At 43.5% G+C, this 17,379-nt stretch overlaps 1 protein-coding gene across 1 annotated transcript in view; it reads left to right on the top strand.

Moving 5' to 3' along the window:
- SELL (selectin L) overlaps positions 1–17,379 on the top strand; it is a gene marked incomplete at both ends in the record, with an annotated part of 319,522 nt that overhangs the window by 129,095 nt on the left and 173,048 nt on the right. The window contains 2 exons of the mRNA XM_082266317.1: positions 5,466–5,852; positions 8,579–8,686. Of these exons, the coding sequence (XP_082122443.1) occupies positions 5,466–5,852; positions 8,579–8,686 (495 nt within the window). The remainder of the gene's footprint in view (positions 1–5,465; positions 5,853–8,578; positions 8,687–17,379) is intronic.

Below are 17,379 nucleotides of genomic sequence, written 5' to 3' on the forward strand. Positions count from 1 at the left end.
TTACTTTTTATTTTTACACTGTCCCTTAAAATTATTTATTTATTTTTTTAATCACTTTTGTTACTATTACAAGGTAATTCAAACATCACTTGTAATATAAATAAGCATGACAGGGCCTCTTTTTTGCAAGATCTGGGGTCAAAAGGACCATTTTGCCTTTAAGAGATTAAAAAAAAAAGGCAGGAAGGTCGAAGTGACGTTAGACGTCGTGCCGATCGTCCAAGGGCATAGAGCCGAGTGGGGGTTATCTTGCTCTCAGTTTCCTGCCCAACCACTGAAAGGATCGAATCGGCTCCGGCTAACCGAGGGGTCTGGTAAGCCCAGAGATGACCAGGAAGCGGCGCCAGGACCACTTTTATTAGATGCTGAATTGGCCACAGTTTAAAATGATACCAGGCAGAGGCGTACCTAGGGTCTTTAGTGCCCATGGCGAGGAGCTGTATTGGTGCCCCCCCCCCCCAGAAAGAGAGAGAGAGCGTTTGACAGAGGGAGACAGAGGGGGAGGGTTTGACAGAGAGAGGGGGTGACAGAGAGAGGAGGGGGTGACAGAGAGAAAAAGGAGGGGGTGACAGAGAGAGAGAGAGGAGGGGGTGACAGAGAAAAGGGGGTGGCAGGGAAAGAGAGGGGGTGACAGAGAGAGAGAGGGGGTGACAGAGAGAGAGGGGGTGACAGAGAGAGAGAGGTGATGACAGAGGGAGAGAGAGACAGAGAAGGGGTGACAGAGAGAGAGAGAGAAGGGGTGACACAGAGAAAGAGAAGTAGTGACACAGAGAGAGAAGTGGTGACACAGAGAGAGAGAAGGGGTGACACAGAGAGAGAGAGAGAGGGGTGGCACAAAAAGAGAGGGGGTGACAGATAGAAAGAGGGGGGTGACACACAGAGAGAGGAGGTGACAGAGAGAGAGGGGTGGCACAAAAAGAGAGGGGGTGACAGGGAGAGAGGGGGTGACAGAGAGAGAGGGGGTGACAGAGAGAGAGAGGTGATGACAGAGGGAGAGAGAGAGAGAGAAGGGGTGACAGAGAGAGAGAGAGAAGGGGTGACACAGAGAAAGAGAAGTAGTGACACAGAGAGAGAAGTGGTGACACAGAGAGAGAGAAGGGGTGACACAGAGAGAGAGGGGGGAGAGAGAAGGGGGTGACAGATAGAAAGAGGGGGGTGACACACAGAGAGAGGAGGTGACAGAGAGAGAGAGAGAGGGGTGGCACAAAAAGAGAGGGGGTGACAGGGAGAGAGGGGGATGACAGGGATAGAGAGAGAGGAGGTGACAGGGAGAGAGAGGGGGTGACAGGGAGATAGAGGGGGTGTCAGGGACAGAGAGAGAGAGAGAAGGGAAAGAGAGAGCGAGAGAGAGAGAGAGAGAAAGGGGGTGACAGAGAGAGAGAGAAGGGGTGACATAGAGAGAGAGGGGGGAGAGGGAGAAGGGGGTGACCCAGAGAGAGAGGGGGTGACACAGAGAGAGAATGGGGTGGCACAGGGGGTGGCACAGAGAGAAAGGGGGTAACAGGGAGAGAGAGAGAGAAGTGACAGGGAGAGAGAGAGAGGGGTGACAGGGAGAGAGAGAGAGAGGGGGTGACAGGGAGAGAGAGAGAGGGGAGTGACAGGGAGAGAGAGAAGAGAGTGACAGGGAGAGAGAGGGGGTGACATGGAGAGAGAGAGGGAAGTGACATGGAGAGGGGGGTGACAGGGAGAGAGTAGGGGGTGACAGGGAGAGGGGGTGACATAGAGAGAGAGAGGGGGGTGACAGGGAGAGAGAGGGGGGGTGACAGGGTTAGAGAGAGGGGGGTGACAGGGAGAGAGGGGGGTGACAGGGAGAGAGAGGGGGTGACAGGGAGAGAGGGGGTGACAGAGAGAGAGGGGGTGACAGGGAGTGAGAGAGAAAGGGTGACAGGGAGAGATGAGGGGGCTGACAGGGAGGGATGGGGGGGTGACAGGGAGAGATGAGGGGGCTGACAGGGAGGGATGGGGGGGTGACAGGGAGGGATGGGGGGGGTGACAGGGAGAGATGAGGGTGGTGACAGGGAGATAGAGAGGGAGGTGACAGGGAGAGAGAGGGGATGACAGGGAGAGAGGGGGTGAAAGGGAGAGGGGCGGTGACAGGGAGAGAGGGGGGTGACAGGGAGAGAGGGGGGTGAAAGGGAGAGGGGGGTGACAGGGAGAGATGAGGGGGGTTGACAGGGAGAGGGGGGTTGACAGGGAGAGGGAGGGGTGACAGGGAGAGAGGGGGAGTGACAGGGAGAGAGAGGTACAATGCAGACACAGATGACCCCGCACATTATAACCTGTCATGGGAGGGGGGCATACAGGCTGCACACTACAGAGGGTGGTGGTGGGGAGTATATCCAGGGAGGACACATTTTGAGCACAGCTCCCCGGGGGACACACCGCGGCTCTCTGTACTCCCAGAAGTCCATGTAGGACAGGATCAGCAGCAGAGGGTCAGACGGCAGATCGGTCAGTCCCAGCTCCCCGCCCCCTACCATCTTTATGGCGACCCGCAGAGCAAGTTCAACTCCTCCCCTTCCCACCACCACACCACGCCCATTTCAAGAAGCATATGCCGCCTGGAGTGGACACAGAGCTCCGGGATTGGAGCCACACGCTGCCTGGGGGTGCCAGGGGCGTAGGCTGAGCAGTTGGCAACAATCACCGCTAACACTGACAATTCCCCCCCCCCTCGGCTTGCGCCCCTGGCGGGCGCCTTTCTGGCCAACCCCTTGGTACGCCCCTGATACCAGGGTTATGACAGCTAGCTGCTGCCATAACCCCAGGTATTTAACATCAAATTAATGATGTATATTAACTCTGGGTGGTCCAGAAGTGGTTTTCGAACCCCTGCTGTTTGTTTACATTATAAGGCTGGCAGGCCTTATAGAAGATTCTTCTCTTTACAGAAGGTGAAGCTGCATTTCTGTGAACAAGCGCAAAATCAGGCTGCGTTTTTGCATGTTTGTGTATGTTTTTGCTCCACATCCATAAGGTAAGCCTATTGATTTCAATGGGCTCCCCTAAGTGCAAAAAATGCTACAAATTAGCTCAAGCACCTTTTTTAGTCTTGAGCTTTGATTTTTTTGCACGACAAACATGCGTCTTTTTTGCCACATTGCGGTGCCATTAACAATAAATTGCAATGCAGGTGATATAGGCATTTTCTATTCATTAAGATAAATGTAATAGAAATATTGCCAACAGCGCATGTCTCCAAGAGTATGAGAATAATAATAAATGTGAAGTGGTGGTGAATATAAATTGCCTAATATCTCAGCCAATGTGAAAAAACTGTGTGGTTTCTGAGCGTGAAACGTAGCAGTGACCCCGGTATATTTTTAAACAGCGGGTGGTCTGCTTTACCATAAAAGTGGTCCCAGGGGTGGATTGGCCATGGGATCACTTGATATGGGTGGTGGGAGAGGTGCCCCCCACTTCCCAGTCTTTTCCACCGCTTACTGGAGAGATCGGCAGCGGCGGGAATGATCCGATCCCGTGTACAGATGGGCAGGAAGTTGATTGAGGGCAAGATGGCCTCCACTTGACTCTATGCCCTTGAAGTCAAACTACACTTCTGACTTTGGCTGTAAAGGGCCCATTTTGTTTCATGGAAAAAAAAAGAAAGAAAAGATAGCCCCCACTCGGCTCTATGCCCTTGTAGGACTGGAGCAATGTCAAACATCACTTCCACCTTCCTGCCTTAAGGGGATGATTTTTTTTCATCTCTTAAAGGCAAAATTACTTTTTTTTTTTTTTTTTTTGCTTTTAAGAGTAAATGTTAGATCTGAGGTCTGTTTGACCCCAGATCTCACATTAAAGAGGCCCTGTCCTGCTTACATCTAATACAAGGGATGTTTACATTCCTTGTAATAGGAAAAAAGTGATCAAATAAATGTTTTTTTAAAGGGAAAGTGTAAAAAAAAGTAAAATAAATAAAAAAACCAAAAAATTTTAAGTGCCCTGTCTCCCCTTCGCAGAAGCGAACGCACATACAAGTCATGCCCACATGTGAAGAGGGTGTTTAAACCACACATGTGACATATCGCCGTGATCGTTAGAGTGAGAGCAATAGTTCTAGCACTAGATCTTCTCTGTAACTCTAAACTGGTAACCTGTAGAAATTTTTAAAGCATCACCCATGGAGATTTTTAAGTACCAAACTTTGTTGCCATTCCACGAGCGTTCACAATTTTAAAGCATGACATGTTAGGTATCAATATACTTGGTGTAACATTATCTTTCACATTATAGAAAAAAATTGGTCTAACTTTACTGTTTTCTTATTTTTTATTCAAAAAAACTGTATTGCGTTTGTAAGACCACTGGGCAAATACGATGTGACATAAAGTATTGCAACGATCTCCATTTTATTCTCTAGGATCTCTGCTAAAAAAAAATATATGTATATATAATGTTTGGGGATTCTAAGTATTTTTCTAAAAAAAATACTGATTTGAACTTGTAAACAACAAGTGTCAGAAATAGGTTTGGTCTTTAAGTGGTTAAACCCAAACTCCAGCTAATACTTTTGCAGCAGTTACAGCAACCATCTTTTTTTTTTTTTTTTTGGTGGGGGGGGGGGGTAAAAGGCTTTACATAAAATAAATAAACAATAAAATCCACATGGAGAAAAGTAACATACATTTGCAGTCAAACTTACTAAGATGGCTGCCTCCACAGCAAACAGGAATGGCGTTAGCGAAGAAGGCTCCACGGAACGTGTTTCGTGAACATGCACGTCTTCAGGGGATCCACCCTATTTATAAACAAATGCTATCTCTTGGGGCTCCGTACCATGAATGATATATAACTTATTTCTGGTGAGTGCATAAGGATAGAGGAACACCAGCCCTTTATTTCTTTGCACAGTGAATGGTCATTTACATTGAGAGTCATACTCAAGGACAATTTCACTTTTTATGGTCTATTTCATGAGACCTTTGATTGCTAAACAGTGGTGTTAGAGCACTTTTGCACTTTTATTTATAGTGGTCTTGTGATGTGCCAATAACATGTCTTTAGATGGTTCCAGTAGGGGATCATCTCCTTGCCCGGATCTCATTTTCAATATTCTATTTTAGTTTTGAGTAAATGGCTATGGTCACCTTGTTTCAGGCATTATCTCTGCATCTGAAATCTGAAGTCCATCTATCTAGTAGGTCTTTTTGTCCCTATTGTAATTTAAAAAAAAAATAATGTTTTAGGTTGTGTAGAATGTTATCCTGCTTCAGTAGGTGAACTAGGACTACAAAGAGAGGGGCAGAACATGAAAATCCATCAGAGTTTTTTTTCTGTTGGATCCCTGATAGGTGGCCAAGGGCATCAACTGGTGACGGTAGTAAAGGCTTTGAGCTTAGTGACCTTTTATTTCTATCTTCTTAGACATCAATAAAAAGATATGAAAGTGTTATACACATTATAAAAAAATATTGTTGTTGTGTCCTTGTCAATGTGACAATTTTTCTTTTTTTTTCCTTCAGTTTCATTTATAGTTTCTGTGACCCACTGTTGGACTTACCATTACTCCGAAAAAGACATGATCTATGACGAAGCTCAGAAATATTGTCAGAATAAATATACTGATCTTGTGGCTATACAGAATAAAAAAGAGATTGAATACCTCGAAGAAAATATTCCCAAACATAAATATTATTATTGGATAGGAATAAGGAAGATCAATGGTGTATGGACTTGGGTGGGAACCAATAAGACACTTACAAAAGAGGCCGAAAACTGGGGTGAGAATGAACCAAATAATAAAAAGAACAATGAAGATTGTATTGAGATATATATTGGGAGAAAAAATGATTCAGGGAAGTGGAATGATGATTCCTGCAAAAAGAAGAAACGCGCATTGTGCTATACAGGTAAGAAATATTGTAAATTTTTACAAAATATACTGTGAATCAAGTTAAAGTGGTTGTAAAGTCAAAGAAAGATTACTGCAGACCCCTCTGTTCTGCTAAGCTATACTACACTGTGTACATGTTTGTATAAAATTATACCTCTAAATACCTTCTTTCAGATCTGTTCTGGTTGGTCACGTGACCTCGCCCCCTCCTTAACTAAGGGCCAAATGGGAGGGGCTGAGACCACCCTCTGACCCTCTGGAGGTCATGTGACTGCTGTGCTGTCCCTTCAGCCCCTCCCGCTGTAGCCCCTAGATCGGGGAAGAGCAGCTGGAGCAGCAAAAATGTTTTTGAGTTATTTCACACCATTATTGCTGCTCTCCCCGATGAGCAGTTCAGGTTAACATTTCTACACTACTAAGGCTGAAGCCCAAGCTTTTTTTTTTTTTGCAAAGCAAAAGCCTTGTGAGATCTTTATTGCTGTCCGTGCCGTTGCTGAATTTGTATATCTTTACTTCCCGTGCCAAGGACACAGTATCACAGGGATGAGAAGTGATGGAGAATGTCTCCAATGGATTTAAAGACAGTAATAATAATATTTTTTGTAGTAGAATGAGATTTTTCTATTGCTTCCTGTGTCTTCTGGAGAAACTTCTTTCCCAAATTACTCTACTTGGTGTCACAAATACATCTCCCCATTGGGATAAAACACGGCACTAAAGATCCACTCTTACCAAAACAAAAACATCTATTAAACCTATTAAATATTTTTTTAAACTAGCAGAATCTTTTTATCCCCTTCCCGTTAGAAAATTTGGCTGGCCTGTGGTTGGTTTTCACAGTGATTATGTGATTATAACCCCTCCTGCTGTGTTAGGTTATTGTGTTAGGTGACAAGGAGGTCACAGTCATGGGGGCTCCTAGCACTTTCTAAGTAAGAGTGCTCCAGGCACAAAAAAACGCAATGCTTTCATATGATGGGGCTGCACTGATAATCAGGGCACTGATTATCACACTGATTATCAGTGCCCTAATTATCAGTGTAAATATGTGCTGCCACAGGATTGCCAGTTATTGGCTTTCCTTTCCTCACACAGTGACAGCCCTGAGGAAAGTAAATACTGATAAACAGCATTTGTTCATATGGGATCAGCTGTGATTGGACACAGCTGATCACATGGTAAAGGGCTGCTGTGATTGGCCCTTTACCTCAATCTGTGATCAGCTGTGAGCAAAGCGATCACAGAGTGCACCTAATGCGTGCCCCAGGGTTCTGGGAGGACGTCAATAGATGCCCTCCCAAAACTAGATGACTGTGCTGTACCGTGTTTCAGGTATAGCACAGTCAGCAAGTGTTTAAACCTGCTGATTGTTTTGTAGCTTTTTCCAGTGAAATAATACACACTAATGTGGATTTCTGGATTGAAATCTGCTTTATGTGTCCCTCTGAAACTGTCGCCTAGTAAGCTACTTACATGGTTTGCTTCATATACAATTTTTGTGGTTTTTGCCTGTGATTAAAACATGCCTAGTTTCTCTCTCTGAAGCTGTGACTTTCTAAAGGTTCTCTGTAAAGTGCACTGAGTCTGCACATTTTTTTAGACATTTTTCTGAGAAAAAACTCTCTCATTTTCATTTCCTAAATAAAACTTGCCTGGTTTCTACCCCAACTAAAGCCAATTACATAGTGTGCATCCAGTGTTTTTCTATGAAATAATTTACTGTCATGTTGATTCCTTGATTAAAACTTGTCTCCTGTCTTCCTCTAAAACAGGGGCCAACTAAAGCTGCATGCATAGCTTGCACTGACTATTACATTTTTGCTTTTTCCTTTAAAATAAAATCGTCTCATTTTAATTTCTTGTTTAAAAACTGCCCGATGTCTACCTTAGAAATTGTGGCCCAATAAAGCTGCTTACATAGTGTGCATTAATTCTGTACAATAATTTTGACTTTTGAGTGCAATATAAAATTCTAATGTTGATTTCTTGATTAAATCTACCTGCTGTCTCCATGTAAAACTGTGGCCTACTAAAGCTGCTTACATAGCATGCATCAAGTCTGTACAATTTTTGTGACTTTTTTTGCTGTCAAAAAATACACTCTAATTTTAGATTCTTTATTAAAACCTGACTAGTGTCTACCTCTGAAATTGCAGTCTACTAAAGCTGTTTATGTACCGTGCATTGAGTCTGCACAATAATTTTATCTTTTTTATGTAAAAAATATGCTCTAACTTTGATTTCTTGATTAAAACCTGCATGGTAAATCCCTCTTAAGCTGTGGTCTACTATAGCTGCTTAAATACAGTGCAAGGAGTCAGTACAACATTACTGGCTATTGTTTCTGAAGTATTAATCTACATTTTTTTTAAATTAAAACCTGCCCAGTCATGTACTCCGTGGCCTAATAAAGATGTTTACATAGTGTTCATCGAAACTGTACAATATTTCTGGTTATTTTTTCTGAAAAGATAAACTCACTTTTTTATTTCACAATAAAATCTACATGGTTTCTTCCTCTTATACTTGCATTGCTGAAACCCTGCTAATTTGGTATGTGCACTAGCTTAGGAACACTCTATCTCCATTCTGAAAGTGCTGTGCTTCTCAAGATCCCCAGAAGTCAAGTTAATAAAGTAGGTCCTAGCAGCATCATGAGCAAGAGGCTAGGTATATAGTGTTATTGGTCTTAATAAAACATGCAGGTCTGAGACTAAATCATTATGTTTTTTTTCTTGCCAGCATCATGCAATAGTACAACATGCAGTGGCCATGGCGAATGCATTGAGATAATCAACAACTTCACCTGCGCTTGTCATGCAGGATTTTATGGAGATCTGTGTCAGCATGGTGAGGATCTTTTATTAAAACATAGAAACATAGAATGATGCAGAAAAAAGACCAAGTGGCCAATTGAGTCTGCCCCGTTTTTTTACTTTGTTTTTTAATTTTTTACATGTTTTTGTTTTTTTGCTAATTGTTTTGTCTTAGTATAGGTCTATGTTTGTCTCAAGCATGTTTGAATCCAATTACTGTTGACTTTCTCACTACCTCTGCTGGAAGTCTATACCAAGCAGCTATAGGTAGTACTAGTAGTTAGTTAAAGTAGGTAAAATAACTGTTATATTAACTGTGTTTTAGAGATAATGATGAATACATACTCTCACTAGTGAAATTTGATTAGAGCATTAGAGATGCAAAAGGATAGATAATAAATGCACAATATATAGCTACTAGGTGAGTACATTTGAGAATTACTATTGTCCTAACTTGACCTGCTCTGATGTACCTATTTGCATGTTATGGTGTATTATGTTATTTAAGGCCTCCAAACTCAACACAAGCATTCCCCATAGGGAATAGGTTGCAATTTTTTCTCAGTTTTTCCTAAAGTGTAAAATACTTCACATAACAATAAACCTCACCAAAAAGGACAAGTTAAAAAAAAAAAAAAAGGTTTTACTCACTCACTTACTTTTAGAGCATTTGTGGTTGTTAACTTGTAAGTAAAAAGAAACATACCTCAATAAAAAAGTAAAAATGTTTTTTTGGTCAATACATTTTTATTGAAAGAATTTAAAAGAAATTCACAATGGTCGAACAGCAGTGAAACACAAAATATTTGCAGAGTGTATATGGATTATAAGAAGAAGGTAATTCACGTGTAAATAACAAATCTAAATGTTTGAGTAGATATACATCTGTTAGTATAAATAATGCATAGTATCGGGTTGTGTATATGAGTTTGATAGGTAATGACAGACAAAGAAAAGAGAAAAAGAAAAGAGGGGAAAAAGAGGAAGATGGGTTAGAGAGAGAAAGAGGGGTACCAGCTCCTGAAACAATACGTTATGTAGGATTTACTTAGGAATAAGCATTATCAGATTTGGGACATCACTTCAGCATAGGTGGATGAGTGGGTAATGGATAACCAACAGGCCCATGTCTTATGCGATCTAAAAGACAAATCTCTATATTCAAGAGTCATATCTTCCATATGGCTGATGCGATCTACCACCTGTACCCATTGTTGAACTGTGGGCACTATAGGCTGTTTCGAATATTGAGTGATAAGGGATTTAGCAGCATTTAGATGTGGGGTGATAGATCGTCGATATGGGTGTGTTGGTCTCCCTGAACAATGAAACAATACTTCCCAGGGGTCATTCTAGATTAAATAGAGTTTAAAAGGGTAATGTAGTTAGTGTGGAATAATTTAGAAGGGTCTGCTGTCAGGTGTTTTCAGCACCAAACATATCGGAGCATGGTCTGAGATAGAAAAAGATTCTATTTTGGCATGGGATAAAAGATCTAGGTGGTGGTGGTCAATGAAGAAAAAAATCAATTCTAGAATAGGTATGGTGTCATTGTGAATAGAAGGAGAAATCTCTGTCTGAGGGATGCAGAATACACCAGGTATCCATGAGCTGCGAGTCATGGAGACGTTTATGTAAAACAGTAAGGCGTTTATGGGAAATGGACGATTTACCTAATGAGGTGTCAAGTTTAGGTTCCAGGGGGGTATTGAGATCTCCTGCTAAGATAATGCAACCCTTCACAAAATCCTTAATTTTTGTTGAAGTGTCAGACAAAAAACCAACTTGGTTCTGGTTGGGGGCGTATACATTCGCCAACGTATATGGCATGATGCCCAGAGTGCCTCTTAAAAATAAGTATCTACTGTAAATATCCACCAGAACACCATCACACTTGAATGACGTCCCTCTGCAAAAACCAATGGCCCCCCTTTTCGCCTTGTGTATGTCTGAAAGGCTTTAATGTGTTACAACCCTCCTGGGGTCTTACAGCAGTGACGGAACCCAATTGCAGCGGAACAGCACTCCCTTAAAATCACAATCACAACCATCAGGAGCACCTGGAAGTGGGGACAGGGTCCTGAAGCGTCTGTGGTGGCAAGGAGGCCTTTAATGGGAAGAAGCAGAAAGAGAGGTCAGTCAATCCGAAGTCAGGGCAGGCGGCTGGAAAGAGAAGTCGATCAATCCGGAATCAGGTCAGGTGGCAGCAGCTAGGGAGAGTCAAACAGAAGATCAAGGGTCAGGAACCAGGAACATGAGCTGAGAAACAGGACAAAAAGGCAGGTATACGAGAGCAAGGAAAATAACCAAGCACTGACTGGAAGGAGTGCTTGGTTTAAATAGAGATCCAGGATCACATTACCGACCACCTCCCAGCAGTAGGTGGGGCACAGAGGAGCTATAAAGGGAAGTCCGGGACCCGGCGCCATCTTGATTTGCACCATAGTCCCTGACTTTCCTTCTTCTACCAGATCCGCAGCCCTCCACCTCCCCCCTGAGACCCAGGAGAGAGGTCTCTGAGAGTGGCGAGTGCCACGACTCTGCCACGAGGATGCCACGGGCGCCCAGGAGCAGGTGAGTACACGGCAGTGCCGTGATATAATGCCAGTCTGGGTAATTTGAGAAGAATAATCTAGTGCTGGAGGAATACGAGAGATGCGTTACCTGGAGGAAAGCTACATCACATTGAAGCCTTTTAAGTTCCCTATATAAACTGTGTCTCTTACCTGAGGCATGTAGACCTCTTACATTAATCGAGATTAAATTGATGGTCGCCATGGGAGTCACAGAGGTGGGTCCATGCAGCAATTAATCCGTGTATTCTGAAAAGGAGCAGGTTAAGTGTAGACAAGGAAGCAAAGGGAGACAAGGGAGTAGAGTGAATTAGAAAAGACTGAATAGAAGGAAAGAGAGAGAAAGAAAAGAAAGAACATGGATAAAATAAGGGTCTAGTAAGTCTGGACAAGGCACGCAAGTACTTGCAATGCATAAGCAGGGAGTCACCGTGTCTCTGGCCACCACAGCTGAATGTGCTGAAATTATGAGTGTAGGTGAGGCCAAAGGCACAGTGAGTCCTGCTATAGGGGGGGAAATGAGAAGCCACCGGAAGGAGAGTCGTGCCCAACAGACAAGAGGTCTGTCATAGTTCGTTCCCCTGGAGGCAACCCCAAAACATTGTAAGCACTTAAACCAGCAAACTGTGATAAAATGTTACAGAGCTATAATAACAGGGAAGCAGCATTATAAATAGGGGATCAGGAGACCAGTAAGGGCCTTAAAACCACTATGTATACAAACCAAACTAAAGAAAAAAAAAAGATCAAAAAGCTAAAACTATCGCAACAGAGGTGACCACGCTTTGAGAGAGGGAAAAAGCCATTTAACTGAAGACCAAGTTCTCTGTCTGGCTATGTAGTATCTCTCACCCATTTTTTGTGTGCAGAGGAGGGAGTAGCTGTGCGATGCTTCTTTCAGAATTTTTGCCACTGTGACTCAGGAGGAGGTTCCATCATTGGTAGGTCATGCTGCCAGCCTGGTGGTTCTAGTGGAGGGATGTTAAGATCCATACAGAACTTGTCCAGATCCTCTGGGAAGCGGAGAGTAGCAGTACGGCCATCTCTGGTGGCAATGAGGCAGGCTGGAAAGCCCCAGCGATATGGTATGGCATTGTGGCGAAGTTTCTCCATGAGCGGTCGCAGGGCCTCGTGCCGATCCAACGTTTCCTCAGCCAAGACAGGGAAGAAGGAGAGTATAGCTCCATGGAACTCCAAGGATGAGGCTTCCCTAGCTTTGGTCATAATCAGCTCCTTTTCCTCATAGAAGTGTACCCTACAGATCACGTCTCTGGGTATCTCGGAAGATATATTGTGTGGGCAGAGGGCACGATGGACTCTTTCTATGTTTATAGGATCATCAGCAGGGTTGCCCAGCAATTTGTTAATATCCCACGAATCGTCGCTAGCAGGTCCTCATCCCTAGTTGTCTCAGAGAGACCACGGATTTGGATATTGTTTCTCAGGTTCCTGTTCTCCTGGTCCTCTATCTTAAATAGGGCCATTCTATGGGCATTTGCCAGGCGTCTGGAGTGTTGCTGGAGGTCCCATATGGCAGCCGTGTGGTGGTCAAGCCGTTGCTCAGTTTCCTCTACCCATAGCAGAACCTGGGACAGGTCAGAAAGAGCGACCGATACTTCCTTCCTAATAGCCTTTTCTAGGCTATGGAGCATCAAGGCCAATTCTGGTTTATTGCGGAGTCCGCTGACAAGGGCTGCTACCTCCAATCTCTGTGGGGAGCAGCCGTCTCTGTCCGCAGTAGGAAAGAAGTTGGGGAGCTTCGGCAAGAAGGAGATCTGTGGCAGGTGGCAGAGCCTACGCCATGAGGAGAACGGCCTAGCTCTCCCTTATCTAGCGAATCCTCGGGTTCCGCCACCAAGAAATGCTTGATGGACCCCGAAGAGGGGTTTTTAGTTGACAGGGTCTTCCCGGTTCATTTCCCCATGTTGTATGGGAGTTCGAGGGTTTAGTAAAGTGCTGGTATAGCGTATAAGAGGTACCTCTTAGGGAGCTCACCGAGAAAGTGTCCTAACAGCTTCATGCGGAACCCTCGGGCCCCATAAAAATGTTTTTAACAGTTTCTTGGCCTGTCCTTGTGTTTTTTCCTCTTTGCTTTTGGTATATTTTGCTGTTATTGGGGTTGTTTATAGGGCCCATTTATTAGAATTGCACAGGTATGCTGTGCAGTTGTGCGATTCGATTCACAGAACAGTTCTGCGGTGCATTTTTAGCCCATTAATTTTAAATGGGCTAAAATCTCACAGCACCAAAAGTAGTGCATGCATTACTTTTTGAAATGTGCTGCAACCAGATCACATCAGGGCAAACGCACTGATTTTGTGGCCTGCATTTGAGGTGTCAATAACTTTGCACTGACCCACTGCAGTTTGCAAGGGCAGTGCGATTGGAATGTGGTACGGGAAAACGCACTGGAATTCAGATTTCCTGCACTGCATTCTACTGTGAACGGGCCTCCTACAGAAAACAGTAAAAAGTCCAAATATATGTTGGTATATTTAATTATTTGTCAAGAAAACATTAAATGACGAAAAAATCCACAGAAGTTGCTAGTTCAGCATTTTTTTCTTGTTGTCCAGTAAGCCTTCCATTATAATATAATACACCAAAAATAAAACTTTCTGCAAATTGGGCTTTGCTTAGAACACCAGAAATAAAAAAAGTAAAGCAAATGGTAAGATGCCTGTTAGCATTTGATGACTCCAACTTTTGCAAAGGTTATTTTGCTTAAGACTGGTGACAGAATCCCTTTAATTGAGTTTTATTTCATCTGTAGCCATTCCTATCTATAATCAATGTGCCTTTCTTTTTACATTATTACTCTGCCACCAGTGACATCAGTGCCCTTTCATCTTTCTTGAGTACACCCCTCACATTTTTGTAAATATTTTATTATATCATTTCATGTGACAACACTGAAGAAATGAGACTTTGCTACAATGTAAAGTAGTGTGTGTACAGCTTGTAGAACAGTGTAAATTTGCTGTCCCCTCAAAATAACTCAACGCACAGCCATTAATGTCTCAACTGCTAGCAACAAAAGAGAGTACACCCCTAAATTAAAATGTCCAAATTGGACCAAATGAACCATTTTCCCTCCCTGGTGTCATGTGACTGGTTAGTATTACAAGGTCTCAGCTTTCAATGGGGAGCAGGTGTACTAAATTTGGTATTATTGCTCTCACTCTCCCATACTGGTCACTGGAAGCTCAACATGGCATCTCATGTCAAAGAACTCTCTGAGGATCTGAAAAAAAGAATTGTTGCTCTACATAAAGATGGCCTAAGCTATAAGAAGATTGCCAAGACCCTGAAACTGAGCTGCAGCACAGTGGCAAAGATCATACAGCGGTTTAACAGGACAGGTTCCACTCAGAACAGGCCTCGCCATGGTGGACCAAAGATGTGTGCACATGCTCCGCGTCATATCCAGAGGAAAATTTGGAAAATAGATATATGAGTGATGCCAACAGTGCTGCAAAGGTTGAAGGGATGGGGGTCAGCCTGTCAGTGTTCAGACCATATGCTGCACACTGCATCAAATTGGTCTGCATGGCTGTCATCCCAGAAGGAAGCCTCTTCTAAACATGATGCACAAGAAGGCCCGAAAACAGTTTGCTGAAGACAATCAGACTAAGGATATGGATTAATGAAACCATGTCCTGTGGTCTGATAAGACCAAGATAAACTTATTTGGTTCAGATGGTGTCATGCATGTGTGGCACAAACAGGTGAGGAGTACAAAGACAAGTGTGTCCTGCCTACAGTCAAGCATGGTGGTGGGAGTGTCATGGTCTGGGGCTGCATTTGTGTTGATGGCACTGGGGTCCTCCAGTTCATTGAAGGAACCATAAATGCCAACATGTACTGTGACATACAGAAGCAAAGCATGATCCCCTCCCTTCGGAGACTGGGCCGCAGGGCAGTATTCCAACATGATAATGACCCTAAACACACCTCCACTGCCTTGCTAAAGAAGCTGAGGGTAAAGGTGATGGACTGGCTAAGCATGTCTCCAGACCTAAACCCTATTGAGCATCTGTGGGGTGTCTTCAAACGGAAGGTGGAGGAGCGCAAGGTCTCTAACATGCACCAGCTGCGTGATGTCATCATGGAGGAGTGAAAGAGGACTGCAGTGGCAACCTGTGAAACTCTAGTGAACTCCATGCCCAAGAGGGTTAAGGCGGTGCTGGAAAATAATGTTGGCCACACAAAATATTGACACTTTGGGCCCAATTTGGACATTTTAACTTAGGGGTGTACTCACTTTTGTTGCCAGCGGTTTAGACATTAATGGCTGTGTGTTGAGTTATTTTGAGGGGACAGCAAATTCACACTGTTATACAAGCTGTACACTCACTACTTTACATTGTAGCAAAGTGTCATTTCTTTAGTGTTAATAATAAGTAATAAAATCAGCGCAAACCGTATGTGTAAATAAAGTGAATCAATAATTAAATAAACGCACAAGGCCGCATGCAATCAGTGCAATACACAAAACACCAATGAATAAAATTACATAAATATTGCTGCGCCAAGTGAAAATTAATAAAAAAAATTGCATAATCAAAATAAACAATATTAAACTTATTAAAAGCAAATCAATACAGATAATAGGTGCTATAAAGTGCAAAAAAGTCCCAATATCAGTGATCAAGGGAATAATGGATAATAAAACCCAAGGATCAGTGAATAAATAACTAAAAATCAATTCAAAAAGATCTTAATCTTCATCTGTGTTCTGTAATTAAAGTGCCACAGTGCTCCACACTCCACACATGTGCTCCTGGTGACTGGTGCCAAAATAGCAGCTCACCTCAAGGATAGACTCCAAGGAGTCACACACGCATAGATATTGTTTAGATCAGCAGCCTATATACTCCACTCCTTCCACTTTAACTGCCCTCCGAATGCGATATGGATCACAGCAGAACTCAGCAGAAAAATAAAGGGGAGATAGTGTTATACCTGAAGGGTTTCATTCACATGCACTGTTACTTTAAGGCTGGCTCCACCCAGGAGTGATGACAAGGGTCAAGGGGCAGAGTGGCCATCTTAGACACATGCAAGAGATGCATTGATATACTGAGCTGTCCTGTAATGCATGTTGGAGTGTACAGTGAGTACTGAATAAACATCCATTGTTCCACATCAGAGTCCTGTGTCTCTCACAACACAGAGAATATAACAGTGGCGACGAGGATGGGATTTACAAGGTTACTATCCGTGTGAGAAAAGAAAGAAAGAAAAAAAAAGAAAAAAACTCTGGATTGTCATCGGGATACAAACACCCACAGAGCTCAGCAGGAAAATGTCATTGATTGGGACATTAAGTGAATTTGATGGAGAACAGACATGCTGGAGTTCCTGGGTTGAGAGATTGGAACAGTATTTTGGTGCAAATGCCATCCCAGGCGACAGGCAAGTAGCAGTATTTCTGACAGTGGTTGGTGCTAGGACATATGACACTCTTAGGGATCTCCTTTTCCCTGAAAAACCAGCAAATAAGACTTTGGCAGAGCTCCTGACACTGTTAGGAAATCACTTCCAGCCTAAACCACTAGAGATTGCAGAGAGATTCCGGTTCTATCAGCGACAGCAACAGCCGGGTGAAGATATTAAGGCTTATGTGCTCGCCCTTCGCAGACTAGCCTCAACCTGTTCTTTTGGGGAGTACTTACCGACTGCATTGAGGGATACGTTTGTCATAGGACTAAATAGTGAGTCTAGCCAAAAGAGACTGTTAACAGAGAAAGACCTTACCCTTACAAAGGCAATTGAGATAGCTTCAGTGATGGAAATGGCTGTGAAAGATACAGAGGCATTGAACCCCCAGAGCAGGAGGGAAGAGGTTAAAGAGGAAGTTTTCAGAACAGCAGTCAAGCCAACAGCAGCAAACTGGAAATATAGACCCTCACCAAGCCGGGAGGCAGCTTGCTACCGTTGTGGGAATACAGACCATGATCACAAAGTCTGCCGGTTTAAGGATTAGCTCTGTCATAATTGTGGTAAGGCAGGCCATCTGAAACGAGTCTGCCGTAGAAATAAGGTGTGAAAATAAACAACCTCTGAACACCAGGACAAAGGCATATATGGTGGGAAGATATACATTGTCATCTGAATCAGAGGATGAGGAAGTGCTCCACAGATTGGACAT

The sequence above is a fragment of the Pelophylax lessonae genome, assembly GCF_965119305.1.
Source record: "Pelophylax lessonae genome assembly, chromosome: 8".
Lineage (NCBI taxonomy): Eukaryota > Metazoa > Chordata > Amphibia > Anura > Ranidae > Pelophylax > Pelophylax lessonae.